Here is a 14,982-nt window from a genome sequence, read left to right as displayed (position 1 = left end):
TGCACTTGTCTTCAGTGGAATTATTTGTATGAGTAAGAATGACTCCTTTGACTAACAATTGTCAGGATTAGTTCCAATGTGTGTAAATCCATTTTTATGGTGGTACCTCTAGTTTTCTGCTGTAGGATAAATTGGTAAGATTCTGGGGCCAAGATGACCACTATGTAACTAGACCAGGGGTCGGCAACCTTTCAGAAGTGGTGTGCTGAATCTTCATTTATTCACTCTAATTTAAGGTTTCGCGTGCCAGTAATAGATGTTAACATTTTTAGAAGGTCTCTTTCTATAAGTCTATAATATATAACTAAACCATTGTTGTATGTAAAGTAAATAAGGGTTTTAAAATGTTTAAGAAGCTTCATTTAAAATTAAATTAAAATGCAGAGCCCCCGGGACTGGTGGCCAGGACCCGGGGAGTGTAAGTGCCACTGAAAATCAGTTCGCGTGCCTCCTTCGGCACACGTGCCATAGGTTGCTTACCTCTGAACCACGCCAACCAGCTCAAACAAAAGGGTGATCTTAACTTATTACCATGGGTTATAAAACAACAAGTGGCTTTGTGACTCTACATAATTCCAAAATGAGGAGATAATCTTTCTCCATAAGTGTTGCACTAATATCAGGATTTATATCAATTTGGTTCCTTGGTTCCATTTGTCAGTTTTTAATAGCATTCCCATCAGATCAGCTGTGAGCCTTTTTCTGGTTTGAAACAGTTTACTTGAAGACTCTGAGAACTGAAACACGACATGCTGCTGTATTACCTTTTCATCCCTCTCGAGTTCCCAGTTTGTTCTGTAACTGTAAAGGGCAAGGCAAAGATTCTTGCAAATCTTGTACAATTTTTTTTAATTGTGGCACTAACAGATGAATATTTTACAATATATAACATACATTCATATTAAGTACAGATGGCTAAACAGTGCTTCTCTTTTTTAACATTAGCAACACTACACAGCTATGTTTTTAAATTCCAGCTCTGAAACCCTCCCCCCAAATATATCCATGCTGGGCTGTGTATAGTACTAAAATGATTATAAAAAAATTAAAATATACAAACTCTTACTTCCTCAGATTCATTACAATATAGTAAATATGAAAAAATGTTGACTGATCTGTCCTTCCGAAGTTATCATTTCAATTTAATGAAATATTTTCAAAATATATGTCAACTACCAAAGTAGTTAATATTTGTAAAATAAGCTGCTATAAATAATGGTGAGAAAACACTAGAGCCATGATGAATTAGAAACAAGGGGCCAGATTATGTGAAATTTACACCAGCTCAGGATCTGACCCATAGACTTGGTCCTGCTCTTACATATGTGAGCGGGCACACCTCCATTTCAGAGGGCAGGAATGAGTCCCAGATCCTGAAAGACTAAGCAGTGTTTTGAAACATTACATTAGAGACTGTGAAGGCTTTAAGTAAGTAAAGGTCCCTTTTATTTCACATCTCACAACACTTTCACAGTGTCATGAATGGGTTCAGTATATCTCATGTTCACTGTTGATTACCTGCTTAGTGAGAGTTCTAGAGATATAAAACTCACCTAATTATAGAACATAACAGCATATGGCAAATTAGGCATTTCAGAATCTGCCATAACTTATTTCTTGTGATTAAAATTGATGGATCTTTATTCTATTTGCTTTTTTTCTTATTGGTTCTAGCTCTTTTGTCCAAATCAAAGGGTAAGAAACAAGTAAATTGTTTGAAACATTTGCATATTTTAAACAACTTAAGACTGAATGAATGTTATTGTTCACACAGATAGCAAAAATCTTTATTTTCCCCGTATACACAATTAAGTGTTAACACAGGACTACACAGTGTTTATATTTTTATTAACCTGCCAACAATAGTTTATTGGCAATCTTAAATATTTAGAGGCAAAACACATGTCCTTGGCACAGAAACTGTGCAGCAAAGCATCATATTTTTCCCTTAGAACCATTTTGCAGGTACATTCAATTGCAACTTATTTTGGCCCGTAGACAGGAGAATAAACTAAACTTCTTGATGTTCTTTGCCACTTCAGTCTTTGAATGATGATTATGTGTGTGTGTGAAGTTAGATTTTCCAATTACCTGTTCTTTAGACATGATTCAAACTAGGAGAGGGACCTATAATAAAAGAAAAGCACATGATCATTCAATATGTTGTTAAACCTCCAACTGCTGACATTACTAGCCAAACATTCTCTTGTGGGGTCATTTTATTGTTATTTTTATATCACCATTTTTTTACTAGCAAATAATTTGCACTCAGTGAATTTAGTGTCTTTTTTTTCTTGCAGACTGTCTGTGGACAGACAGATGAAAATTTCTTTCTGTTATGTGATTGGTCACATAAATTACTTGGTGGTTTGTTTTTGTGTGCATGTTCCCTGGTGGGAGGAGGGGGAAACGCATAGGCCTGGATTCAGGAAAGCACTTAAGCACATACTTAACTTCACCCCATTCATGAAAACACCTAAGAATGTGCTTAATTTAAGCTCAACTTTAAGCACGTGCTTAAGTGCACATGCTTATGTGTCCTTCCAAAATAGGGATGCTTTGCAGAGTCAAGGCCAGAATGAGGAGAAGAACTTGAAAAGCCATCGGGCTTTGACTCACTCGGGAGGAGAGAAGATTTTAGGATCACATAAAAGTAAAATAGATTAGCAAATTTTTGATCATTTTAAACCTTTTCCTTTCTTGGCCATAAAGGCGTTGGCAGAAGCACGGTTCCTTGAAAAATTAGTCTGATTAGTCTGTATGATTTATTAGCTAGGAAAGGAATTGAAATTTATTTTTGTCTTTTCACATTCACACAAAGTAACAGTGTGCAAGTGAATGCTTCTAACTGTGAAGGAGATGGTCAGATCACTGTCTGGCTCATTTAACCTGTGCGCCAGAGCTTGGCCAAAGGCTTTTGAGGGAAACTTCTGCCCCCCTTCTGTGCTAAGCAGCCAGCCCACTATTTCAGAATTTCATTTGTCCCATTTGATCAAACTGCACTCTCCGCATATGCAACCCACCTCCTGCACCAGAATGCCAGCTCTCCCCTCCCCCCCACTATCCAAAATAAAATGCATGGGTGTAACTCCCAACTAAAATAATGGGATTTGTATAGATGTGAGAACAAAATCTGCCCAGTGGTAGTTGCAACTGTGTAACTGAGAGGAGAATTGGGTCCATCCTATATTTCCATTTTATAGGGCAGACATTGGCTGCAATTGTGCTCACAGCTAGATGTATAATTGGTCATTCACATATGGAATAACTGTGATTCCTTGTATAATGATGGTAAATCCATGTGCAAATTACACACATATATACACATGCAGAGGTATACATAATTTTAGAAATCTGACCCATATATTCTCATACTATCTCTGAGATAAAAGGAAATGAAAGTAAACATAAATAAAAGGACATGAGTATAGCCAAACTGATATAAAAGCCACATGGTACAATATTTTGAATACATTATATCACTATTGAAACTAAAGCCAAACGTATGCAGCTCCATTAGTAGAGTTTTGTCTCTTAATACCACCAGAGAATTTGGGCCTAGATAGGCAGTAAATCTTTTATTCTTCCCTATATCATCCCATTCATCCTCTTGCCTTAGTGCTTTTGTCTGATACTATCCAGTCACCACTGCTTTCAGTGAAAGCCAGGAATTAAATATCTCGTGTGCTCTTGTCCACAGTCTGTTAGTAGCTAAGAACCCAGGCCATTGACACCCACTGCAGCCAAAGCAAAGGGAGACCAGATAAGGGCTCCTGTTGATGATTAACTGCCCTTAGGCTATGGTAACCCATAAAACCCCCTTACATACTCACATATACTATCTAACATAATGACCATGCACTTCTCACAGGTGGCCCCAGCAACACACCTGCAGCTGGATACATGATAGGCCTTATCTATGGTTTGCCGTCAGACCTTGGAAGTGTGAACACCACACCGTGTTCCTGGGTAGGCCACTATTTCATTAATACTGAAACTAAAGACCTTCTCTTTATGTTCCTGGTCCCCACCTCTTTCAAGTGATAGGCATGAGCCTCCACTTCTCTCTGGGATGGGACCCTGTGATCCAACCACTCTTAAAATGAGTCTTTGTGTTACACCCTCCTGGCTGCCAACCATGATATAGAGCAGGCCCAACAAACCTGGCCCCTGAAAGTGTTTTTCATTGAGAGTCTCTGGACAGTAACAGTATGCAGTGACACAAATGCCACTTCAAAACTAAGTACGATTTATTTGCCAAGAGGTGCAGAGCATTCAGGTAAATGGATTAAAAACAACAACATAGTGTCTTGCCTACAATTGGCATTCCCCTCAAGCCCCAAGGTATTTAAGACAGCCTGGATGCCCCTGTTTTCTTCGGGACCAAGTTCCCCCGACTGTCAGTCAGTCTGTAGCAGCCTGCAGCAGCTGATAATTTCCCCTCTCTCTTTCCATAGGGCAGTTCTTTAAATGATCAGTGTCTTTTGATCTCTAGGAACTCAGCCCTGGCAAAACAGCTGTGTAACCCAGGTTGGAGCCAAGGAGTTGCCTCTTCACAGCTATTAATTTGGCCATTGTTTGAGTGTTTGTTGGGATGTTCCTTATCTAGGCCATTGTGTTGCCTTTCCTGCCTGGTTCCTGAGACAGCTCCATCTGGTCTAACACCAGGGCAAGTAACCCATCACAAATGAAAATACAAATGCATGCATGTTATTCATAAAAAGAACAGATATTTCCTGGTTCTCCCAACTATGCACTAACCAAATTACTTCACCGTCAGAAGCTCTTGTTTCCAGAAAACTTCAAGAGGACAATGGAAGAGAAATCCACACAACTGAAAGACCACTTGTTGACAATCTGTAACCAACATCTAATAGAAAACATTGACAAAGGAGTTTCAAAATGAGCCCTGCCCTCATGCCTCCCACACATGCCACTGTGGTTCTCTGATGAATGATGCAAAATGAAGCAAGACAGAAGTCTGCACTGCCTGTGGCACAAAATCCCCTCAGATCCGCTGTCCATGAACAACTCAAGGCTCACCAGCAAGGCTCATGCTGCAGCCATAAAGGAAGCAAAACATGACTCTCCCTCAAACATATAATCAGCCAAATAATGGCCAGCAGAACTATTCCATGCTATGAACCTGCTAATCAACCCAGAGTGCCTATCTCCATACAACATATAAACACAAAAGCCTAAATCCTATCTACTCTGAATAGTTCTCATCTTGCTTTGAGTGGGTCTCACTGAGACAGGGATACTACCTAGGAAACATCTCCCATCCCATCTGCCTTAATGGAATTTGAACCATTTTCCCAAATAGAAGCCCTGGAGGATTCAAAGAAGTTCCAGCCCACCAACTATACATCTGAATGCCCCAGTCCTCATGCAAGTCTAGTGACGAACACCTAGCCCCACCACAATAACTGGGATTATCAATGTCTCCTTCAAAGTCAGCAAGCCATCAGCTGCCCTGAACAATACAAGAAGAAACATACACTTCATGCTATCCAACTACTGACCACTTTCCAGCCCTCCCTTTTTCTGGAGGACATTGAAAGGGTGGTGGCATTCCACCTTCAGCAGTACTCGTCCTCAGCTTACATCCTGGGTGCCTCACCCTCTAGATCCAGAGGAAGGCACAACAAAAAAAAACCCAACAACTATCTGGCTAATGTTGATGCATGACCTTCTGGCACTGGACAGAAAACAAACCTCTCTGCTAATACTGTTAGATCTCTCTCTGACCTCTGACACCATCATTCTTACAGTGCTAACGATATGCATGCCAGAAGCTGTCGGGGCAAATGCAGCAGCATTCAGCTGGACGCACTCATTCCTAGTAGACAAAACTCAGAGAGCTGTGATGCAGAGCCCTGCAAGGCTCAATACTCCTTTCTCCTCCACTTTAATTTGTACAGGGGACTGTCTGGAGAAATTATGAGATGCCCCAGATTCATCTACCACCAATATGCAGATAACATGTATCCCCCTCCACCAATGCAGCCTCTGCCTAGGTGTCCTAATGCCAGAAAGAAATAAGCATCTGGCTCTAGCTTAACCCAGGAAAGACAGGAGTAATATTTGTAGAAACTGGGGGAAACTCTTTGAGGAATTTGTCAATACTCTAATATTGCCAATGAGGGCATTGGGTGTCAGATTGTCAAATTGATGTGGAGCTCTAGGGCCACACAGGACTTATTATTCAATTGCTCCTTTTCATCTTGGCAAAAGCCATAGGTGAGGTCCTCTTTGGTCTCCTCTATGTTAGCAGGGCCGGCTCTAGGATTTTTGCCGCCCCAAGCAAAAAAAAAATTTGGCCGCCCCCCCCTTTTCTTTCGTGCCCATCCGCCCCCAGCCCTGCCCCAACTCCACCCCATCCGAACTCCTTCCCCAAATCCCCAGCCCCGCCTCCATCCCCGGGTGTGCTGCATTCCCCCCTCCATTGCTTCCTGCAGGCCCCCCCGCGACCTCCCGCCCCGCGACCTCCCGCCCCGCGACCTCAGGCAAGGGAGGGGGGAGAAGTGGAGCAGCGGCACGTTCAGGGGAGCAGGCAGAGCAGAGGGTGGGGGGCACAGGAAGTAACGGAGGGTAGAGGAACCGCTCCCTGCTCCAGATCACCTCCGCTCCACCACCGCCGCCTCCCCAAAGCGCCCGCTGCTCGGCTTCTCCTCCCTCCCTCCCTCCCTCCCTGCCTTGGTGCGTGAAACAGCTGTTTTGCACCTGGCAAGCCTGAGAGGGAAAGGGGAGAAGCGGAGCGGCGGTGGCACGCTCAGGGGAGCAGGCGGAGCGGAGGCAAGCTGGGGCAGTGGGGGCACTTTTTCCCCATGCCCCGGAGTCGGCGCCTATGATGGCTGGCACCAGAATGACGCCCCAAGAAATGTGCCGCCCCAAGCACCTGCTTGTTTTGCTGGTGCCTGGAGCCGGCCCTGCATGTTAGAACTACAGGAAACTCATCTACCCTCAGAATGCAACCACCAGGACAAAGATGAAATTGCCACAGTACTTAGCTGCATGCCTTCTAAACAACAAAGGCCAATGTAAATGTATCACATCTGCCTTCATGGACTCCGCTGGCTCTCCATTCACTTCAGAACAGGTTTCAAAGTCCTGATCCTGATCTATAAAGCTTTAGTGGATGGGGGCCTGTAGGGTTACCATATTTATACATTAAAAAAGAGGACACTCCACGGGGCCCTGGCCCCACCCCTTCCCCGCCCCAACTCTGCCCCCTCCCCTGAGCACCCCGCATTATCCCTTCTCCCTCCCAGCCATGCGAAACAGTTGCCTGAGCGCTACTGGCTTCACGGTTTGCCGGGCAGCCCCCAGACCTCCAGACACTGCACCCCCGGCCGGGTGCTTCCCCTCCCGGGCTCTGGCTGTGCTGGGGAAGCGCCCAGCCGGGGGCGCAGGGTCCGGAGGTCTGGGCGTTGCCCGGCAAACCGTGAAGCCGGTAGCGCTCGGGCAGCTCGGCTCTTCAGCTACACAAAGCTGAGGTGTCTGGGGGGAGCAACAGCAGCCGCTGCCGCGGGTGAATCCGCCTGCAGCTCGCAGCCTGCCGGAGCCGCTCTAAGGTAAGCAGGGGACTGGGGCAGGGATGCCGGCAAAACAAAGCTGGGAGTATTTTCCCGGACATGTTCGGCTTTTTGGCAATTCCCCCCGGACGGGGATTTGAGGACCAAAAAGCCGGATATGTCTGGGAACATCCGGACGTATGATAACCCTAGGGGCCTGACTATTTCTGAGACCACCACCACCACTAGCCCTTGCACCCCGCAAGACAGCTAACCTCCACAGGGACAATGTAGCTGGAGGGATCTATGTTTAGACTATCAGACACTTTGGGAAGACCTGGGACTCAGAAGTAGGACCATGGCTGTTGAACTCCTTGCTGGAAGAGTTCAGATTGAACCCAATCCTGATTGCACTGATGTGTAAAACCCACTGTTGCTAGAAACCATTTCTTCAGGAATAGCATGGATAAATAAACATACAATAATACATAAAATATACCTGAAGATCTAAATCAACATTTTTCTGTAACCAGGTGGAACGGAGAGAGAAAGCATAATTTGTTCTGAAGTGTTTTGCTTCTTCATAACATTGTTAGATGGTTTACACCGAAGTGATAGGTGCCTTTTATACATACCCAAGAGAGCATATTATGTGTAATTTTACACATGCAAAATAACTGCACAAATTGGTTTATTTTAGCATGCTGAAGCTGGACCCTTAGAGGTTCCCTGAAACACTGACTTGTTCGTGTAATGAGTAATAACTCTAAAAAGTTGTACTTTATAAGAAATTAGAACTTTTATAGCTATAGTATCAATTGGTTGATAATATTGCTCAGTTTGTTTTATAAAGGGAAAATGGACAAGGCTAAATCATATTTATATGTTTATGGTTTGCATCAGCGGCGTCCCAAGGTGGGAAAACTCCATCTGTGCTTGCAAATACCCAAAAGTCCATGGGCTAAAGTCCATTCTCAGTTACTGAATGAATTCTGGAATAAAGCCACTGAAGCCAATGGGCCTGAATCTGTTCTCACCATCATTTGTGTAAACCAGGAGTAACTCAGTTTGACAATAGAATCTGGCTCAAAGAGTTTAATACAGTGACTCCAAAATACACCAGTATAACTCAGAGCAATATTTGGCCCATTGGGAGTTGCAGCCATACAACTAAAACCAGAATAAACCCCACAGGGCCTGAAACTTATCTCAGATGAACTTTGTACTGGTATAATTCTATTAACTTCAGAGAAGTTATTCCTGATTCATACCAGAGTATGAAAGTCTGGAAATTACCATGTGCGCTGTGTGCACATACTTGCATACTGGGTGGTTAAGTTTCATTTTCTTCACAAGGTTTATGCAGAACCACAATTTAGGAGAGATATGGAATGTATTAGTAAAAATCTGGCATATCATAAAAGGGACACTGTCAGGAATATTAGGCCTCACAATTTGATCCAGAGTCAGCCTTGAGGGTGGCTGACTGGGCGAATGCATTGGGTCCCAAAACCTATGATACGCTATTGGAATTAAAGGTGAATATTTATCCCTAAATTGCTTAGGTGCAAGTTTTTTGGAAAGGGCTAAGAGGAAAGATAGATGGGCCTAATTCTGGCTTATCCTAGGTCCTGTTTGTTCAGAGGTCAACTGACTATCTGACTATTATTAGTTTGTCAGAATTTAATGGAAGAGGTCATCCAAATTCTATGATTTTTTAAAATTAATGATCTTAACATTCCTCTTCAAAAGAAAATATGTATGCAAATTTTATTCTTACATGAAGAAAACCACACGTGAGGCGATATGCTCTAATGTCCAAAGACTTGAGATGCAGCACTAATCTTTCCACTGCAGTTAAAGAAAACATGGTACGTATCTCTTTAAGTTGGCAAAAAGAAAAAAAAAAAAAACCATAGCTAGCACAACTTGCAAACTGCTCCCAGAGCAGCACTGCATCCTCAGCTTGTTTCAGCGAAAAAGCTGATAACATAGATGAGCACGTTTACCTTTCTTAACCTTGCTGCTCCAGCACCAGAGCGAATAGCCTCCATTAGGGCCTCCCTTGCCTCCCCAGGGTTACTTGTAGCAGTGACAGGAAATTTCGGAGCTGTCATTGACTTGTGGCTGGGAGGAGGTGGTGGCGGCGGCAGGACAGGTGGAGGCGGGATCCAAAGTTGCTCTGCCTGACAGGCTTTTTTATTTTGCAAGGACAGTTCTGCATTTCTAAAGCTCTGCAGCTCTTCAGAGGCCGATGATGAGATCTACCAACAAGACAGTTGAACGTGAATAGTTAATATCTGGGATAACACTAAATTGTAATTATTTGACACTTGATGCACACTTTTATTTCACCACTCCCAACTTCAGTTTGCTCAACTGATATAAAACACGTAGAACTTTTGTTTGCTCATTGGTTTAAACATCTGTTACTACTCTCTCACATCACTCAACTGGGCTGATTACCAGGACCAAGGACTTGGCATTGACTGTGTCTCAGAAACTCAATCTTTACTTACTGTGAACTCTAGCATCCTGTAACTCTTGGAGTGTAAGGTAAAAGGCTGACAGTTGGACTTGGTGTGAGTTTGGGTTACTTTGGAATTCCTTAACCTAAAATTGCTGCATGAATTATATGTGCAGAAGCCTGCTCTAATATAAACAACCTGGTGGGAAGCTTGCTTGTGCTTTTTTCAACAGCCTTTTGTCTTAAACAATAGCTATTAATAACAATGATAATGTCATAAATGTCAAGAATTTATTTATCCTCAAAGTGTTTGGCAAACATTAACAAATTTATCCTCACAGGACAAATGTGGGGATACAAAGTAAATATTATTATCCCCATTTCACAGATGGGCAAATTGAGGCAGAGAGTGGCATGTGAATTATCTAAGGCCAAAGGGGGAGCCAATAGCAGAACAAGAACTCGGGAGCGCTTGTACTCCATTCCTGTACTCTGTCCACTACAATACATATGCATTGCATTAATTAACACAGGCCACATTGTGTGAAAAAGTGATGGATGGTTCCTAAAAAATATTCTTAAAAATAATTTAAAAAGCCACTCATTTACTGGAGAAAAGAATTTGAAAGAGTCTCTCTGATGATACAACAACAATTTATTTTCAGAACTTCCTTCACACGGATTCTCAGCTATGCCCAAGCAATATACCGTGCAGTTCAGTAGCGTGTGCGCGCGCAAACGTGGCCTTTGCCTTCCTCAGTCTTGGAATGGCTGTGTGCCAGACTGCTCTTTCTCTGCCTCTGGTAACATACTGTGTTGTGGGATGTCAGTATCAGAGGAAGCTGTCTATTCTATCTGCCCCAAGAGTAATGAGGCATTCACAGTTGCTTTGAGGATAATGGAGTCACATAGGGAACAACAGGGACATTATGTGGTTGGTAGACATCCAGTGATCCCCAGCTGTGTGGATAGTTGGCAATGGTTTGAGTCACTGCATCAGGGAGATGGGACACTTCTTGCCCAATACACTTCCTTGGCTGGGCCAGTGAACTGAGTGAAGGTTCATGTTAGAGCAATTCAGACTCTGGCTATTAAAAATAAGAGATGCCTTAATGGTTAGATAAATTCTTCCAACAGAAGGCGTCATCTAATTGTGGGGAAATAAGTCAGATTTGTAGTTAGTTGCATACAATTGCATGTATACATTGCATGCATCTAACTAATGACCATAAACAGAGCGTGCATGTGGAAATCAAGTATTTGCATGCACATATGTCCAGTAGGTAGATTTGTGGGGTATGTTGACACATAAGTTAGGTGGGGTGCAAACTGCATATTCCTACCATGAAAAGCTTATCCATAATGTCTACGCCTGTGCAAATGCCGAACTGAAGATTGTTGGGTTAAGTATCTGAAGTGTGCAGTCTCATATTAAACTAATTTGGGTTTTTCCTTGATTTAATGTTAGCCATCACATTAAAAATGTTTTGCCCTCCGCTACCAGTGTACAATTCTAATGAAGTCAATGAAGTTCTATAGCTGAGTGCAGAATTTGGCCCATCATGTAAACATTACAGTCCTGTCCTTTGTTGTCATAATTTTTTCTAAGGTCTTCTTGTTGCAATACAAATTATTTTGCATCACTCTAGGTTATTGTTCACCCAGCACATTCAGTAGGAACAACCAATGAGAAGAGCACTCATCCTATTTATCTATTTCTTACCTTTTTTAGGCTTGAGGTGCCACTGTGGCCTCTGATTGCTGCCAGCAGGGCTGAATGCTCATTCTCTGGCTCGGCATATGAGGATTTCTTCTGACTTCCATTTATCATGCTGTCTGAACTCTAGAGTATGAACAAAATAGACACCATCAAGTTTTTACTAGATATTTACTTAAAGGTAATTTGAAAATACTTTATTAAAATTGTTCGGAGCACATATCTGTATTTTAAGCTCTGTGGGCAAGGTAGCTTTGCTTCCTTTGGGCCTGATTCTGCAGCCCTTATTCATAATGCATACTACTTACTCAAGCAAGTGGTCCCACTGAGTTAAATTTTGCTCAGGAATGCAGAATCAAGCCCTCTGTGTACTGTACAGAACACCAAACACAGTATCAGCAGTTAACAAATAATAAATCTTGCTGATATAAAGTAATTATTTATCTTTCATTGACGTGTAGCTAAATGTTTCCTATTTACTACACATTCCAATGTTTATATAACTTTCAGGAATACTGGTTAGGCTTTTAGGTTAACCTCTGTTACTTCTTTCTTTATACTGTACAGCTGTATTCCTCTGGTTATTCTAACTAGTGCAAGTGGCTATGCTGTTGCATAATAATATATAGTACGTGCGGAATAACCAGTGGCCTGGTTCTGAATTTTGCTATTATAAATGTTTTAAATATTACGTGTACTACAGCTCATCAACAAGAGTACCAGTTATAAAATAGGCTGCTGTCTACTCCAGTGAATACAGGCTTTCTCCAGTTTCAATGGCCTAAATGAAGTCCCCACTTTACCTTTCGGAGTTTCTCCTTTCCTCCTGCAGTCTGAATGGCTTCCATTAAAGTGCTGTGCAGAGATGTATCTTTCGGAACTGATTTCTGGATAATGGGTTTAAACTTCTTCTTTGGCCCAAAGATATTGGTCTGTACAGTGACATCAGATTTATTTATACTGTCAGGCTTCTCGTCCCTTTGAGAAATGACGTGGTTATTCACAGGCATAATATTTAGTTCTGACAATGCTCCTGAAGAATTAGTTTGTATATTGTTAGCAGGATGCCATTTAGTGGACCTCAACAATGAGCTGGAAGAGGATGTAGGTGTTGGGAGATCAGGTGATGTGAACGATGAGAAAGAATTAGTATGGTCCACCTTCTCATATGTCTGATCAGACAAAGGATGTGTGTTTTTATCAACTATACTATGTTTGCTGTTAAAACTGTGATCGCCTTCTGCAGTCCTGTTATCCTTTGAAGAAGATTTAGTTGGTACACTGATACTCCGTTTATAGAAACCTACAGGGGTTGTCTGATTCAGTAACCTGATGTTCACTGCTTTGTTTTTCACAGCAGAATTATCACCAAGCATCAACCTGCTATTTGATGCTTTGTGACTGCAAGTAAAAACATTTGAATAAGAGTCTCTCATTTCTGCTGGTTTTATTTCCATAGGGCTGGTTTTGGCCATAATAATGCATCCTTTGGGGAGAGGTTCTGCTCCAGTTTTTATCAGTTTTTCTTCATGATTATTCTCCTCTTTATCATGCTTCTCTGTCAAATCAGTCTTAAATGTAAGTGGATCTAGGCGTTTTGCAATGGCAGAGGCAACATAATGGCTTGAAGTTCTTTTATAAGGCTTTAGAAATGGGAACTCTGTCTTGTCCTTGATAATTGTTGGGGACACTGACGTTTTTACCTGAGACTGTGTGGCTGGCACAGGTGGTTTGATTCTTTCAAGCTCAAAATGCCTTTCAGCCACATTTGAAGTAACTGGTTGCGATGGTATAGGTTTTGGATCTGTTGGAGAGATAGGTTTGCTTTCAAATTTTGAATTAAAGGGTTTGGAGCTCACAGTGACTATTGACTTTTTAGAATTATGTTCTATAGACTTGTCAGATTGTTTTCCTGAAGAGTTTGACCTCCAGAATTCCTTTACTCTCCCAATAAGAGGTTCTTCAGTTTCATTGGAAGAAATATCTGACGTGTTCTTGTTACCAGCATTTGGAATCATCAAGTTGCCTAGGTCATCTATCTTAATGGCACCAGTGGAGAAAGAATTACCTCTATCGAAGTATTTTATTTCAGGTTTGGGAGGGACAACTTTAAAGGTTGTCAGACCTACTTTAGGTTCATAGCTTGTTACAGAACTAGGGGCACGATGACCCCACAGAGGTGGTGACAGGATATCTTCTTTCTCCTCAGTTGTTTTGGTTGATGGGGGCTTGAATTCCAATTCTGTTTTCATTTTGTTCAAGAATCTTTCCTGACTATTTTGTTCATTACGTGGATTTGTTTTCTCTCTTGCTATGTGGATTTGAGTCTTAGGCTTGAGGTGAGAAGAAATCAGAATGGGTTTGCATTCCTCAGAACTAACAGCATTTTTATAGGTGTTTTCCAGTTGCAGGTTGTTTTCATTTCTCTTTTCAAACGAGGATGAAAGAGATTCAAACATCTCTCGCCTCTGTTCTACGGGCAGGGGTTTAGATACATCGTCAGAAGACTGCTGGTGAATTAAGTCCATGGATATGCTCAGAGATCCACCATCTACATGTTTCTTATCAAAAGACCCTGCACTGTTATTATTTGTAAAGTTCCCTAAATTAATGGAATCAGCTGACATATCTTCATCATCTGCGTTAGGGATTAATGCATTCTCTTCATCTTCAATTGGACCTACTGCGATAATATCCAGAATCTCATCTATAATTGTTACTGGAACAACAAAGGCAGCATCTTGAGCAGTGTCTGCATCACTGAAATACGGGCTAGACGCCCCATTTGTGTGGTTTGATACAGAGTCGTTATCTGCTTCATAATGTATACCTTCCATTGCTGCAAAAATATAAACAAAAACTTTCACAAATTGGTCAGATTCGTGCAACATCACTGTCAATTACTCAAAGATGGGTTAGACAATCAACAAATCAGGATTTTGATCACACTTACATAACTTACGACATACCGGTTCACAAGTTTCCATACGTGTTCCTGTTGTAAGAAAAAGCAGTATCTGCATACATTTTACTGTCTGGTTGATGATTACCATCAGCCTATTGTGCGTGCACACCTCCTGATGTGGCCAATGGGAATCTCATATGTGTAGTTGAGGGTAGAATTTAGTCTATTGTTTATACCTTAACTTTCACTAACGTCTCAGTGACAAATACTTAATCGCAATATTCCAAAGGAGCATTTCAGAAAAATGGCAAATATCTCTCAATTATGATTTTCAAACCTGGTTAATAAAAACAATCTGTCTGAGGGACCACCTGAA

The 14,982-nt window shown here is 41.9% G+C and overlaps 1 protein-coding gene across 1 annotated transcript in view; it reads right to left on the bottom strand.

Moving 5' to 3' along the window:
- Nucleotides 1-832: 832 nt before the first annotated feature.
- The window catches only part of LOC128831300 (protein cordon-bleu-like), a 32,868-nt gene continuing 18,718 nt past the window's right edge, over nt 833-14,982 (bottom strand). Inside the window, exons 5-8 of the mRNA XM_054017616.1 lie at nt 12,505-14,540; nt 11,708-11,827; nt 9,527-9,781; nt 833-2,127 (exon numbers count right to left, since the gene is read on the bottom strand). Of these exons, the coding sequence (XP_053873591.1) occupies nt 2,110-2,127; nt 9,527-9,781; nt 11,708-11,827; nt 12,505-14,540 (2,429 nt within the window). The 3' untranslated portion in view covers nt 833-2,109. The remainder of the gene's footprint in view (nt 2,128-9,526; nt 9,782-11,707; nt 11,828-12,504; nt 14,541-14,982) is intronic.

This window comes from Malaclemys terrapin, chromosome 2 (genome assembly GCF_027887155.1).
Source record: "Malaclemys terrapin pileata isolate rMalTer1 chromosome 2, rMalTer1.hap1, whole genome shotgun sequence".
Classification (NCBI taxonomy): domain Eukaryota; kingdom Metazoa; phylum Chordata; order Testudines; family Emydidae; genus Malaclemys; species Malaclemys terrapin.
Note: the sequence above shows the minus strand (reverse complement) of the source record. Positions and strands in the feature narration are given on the sequence as shown.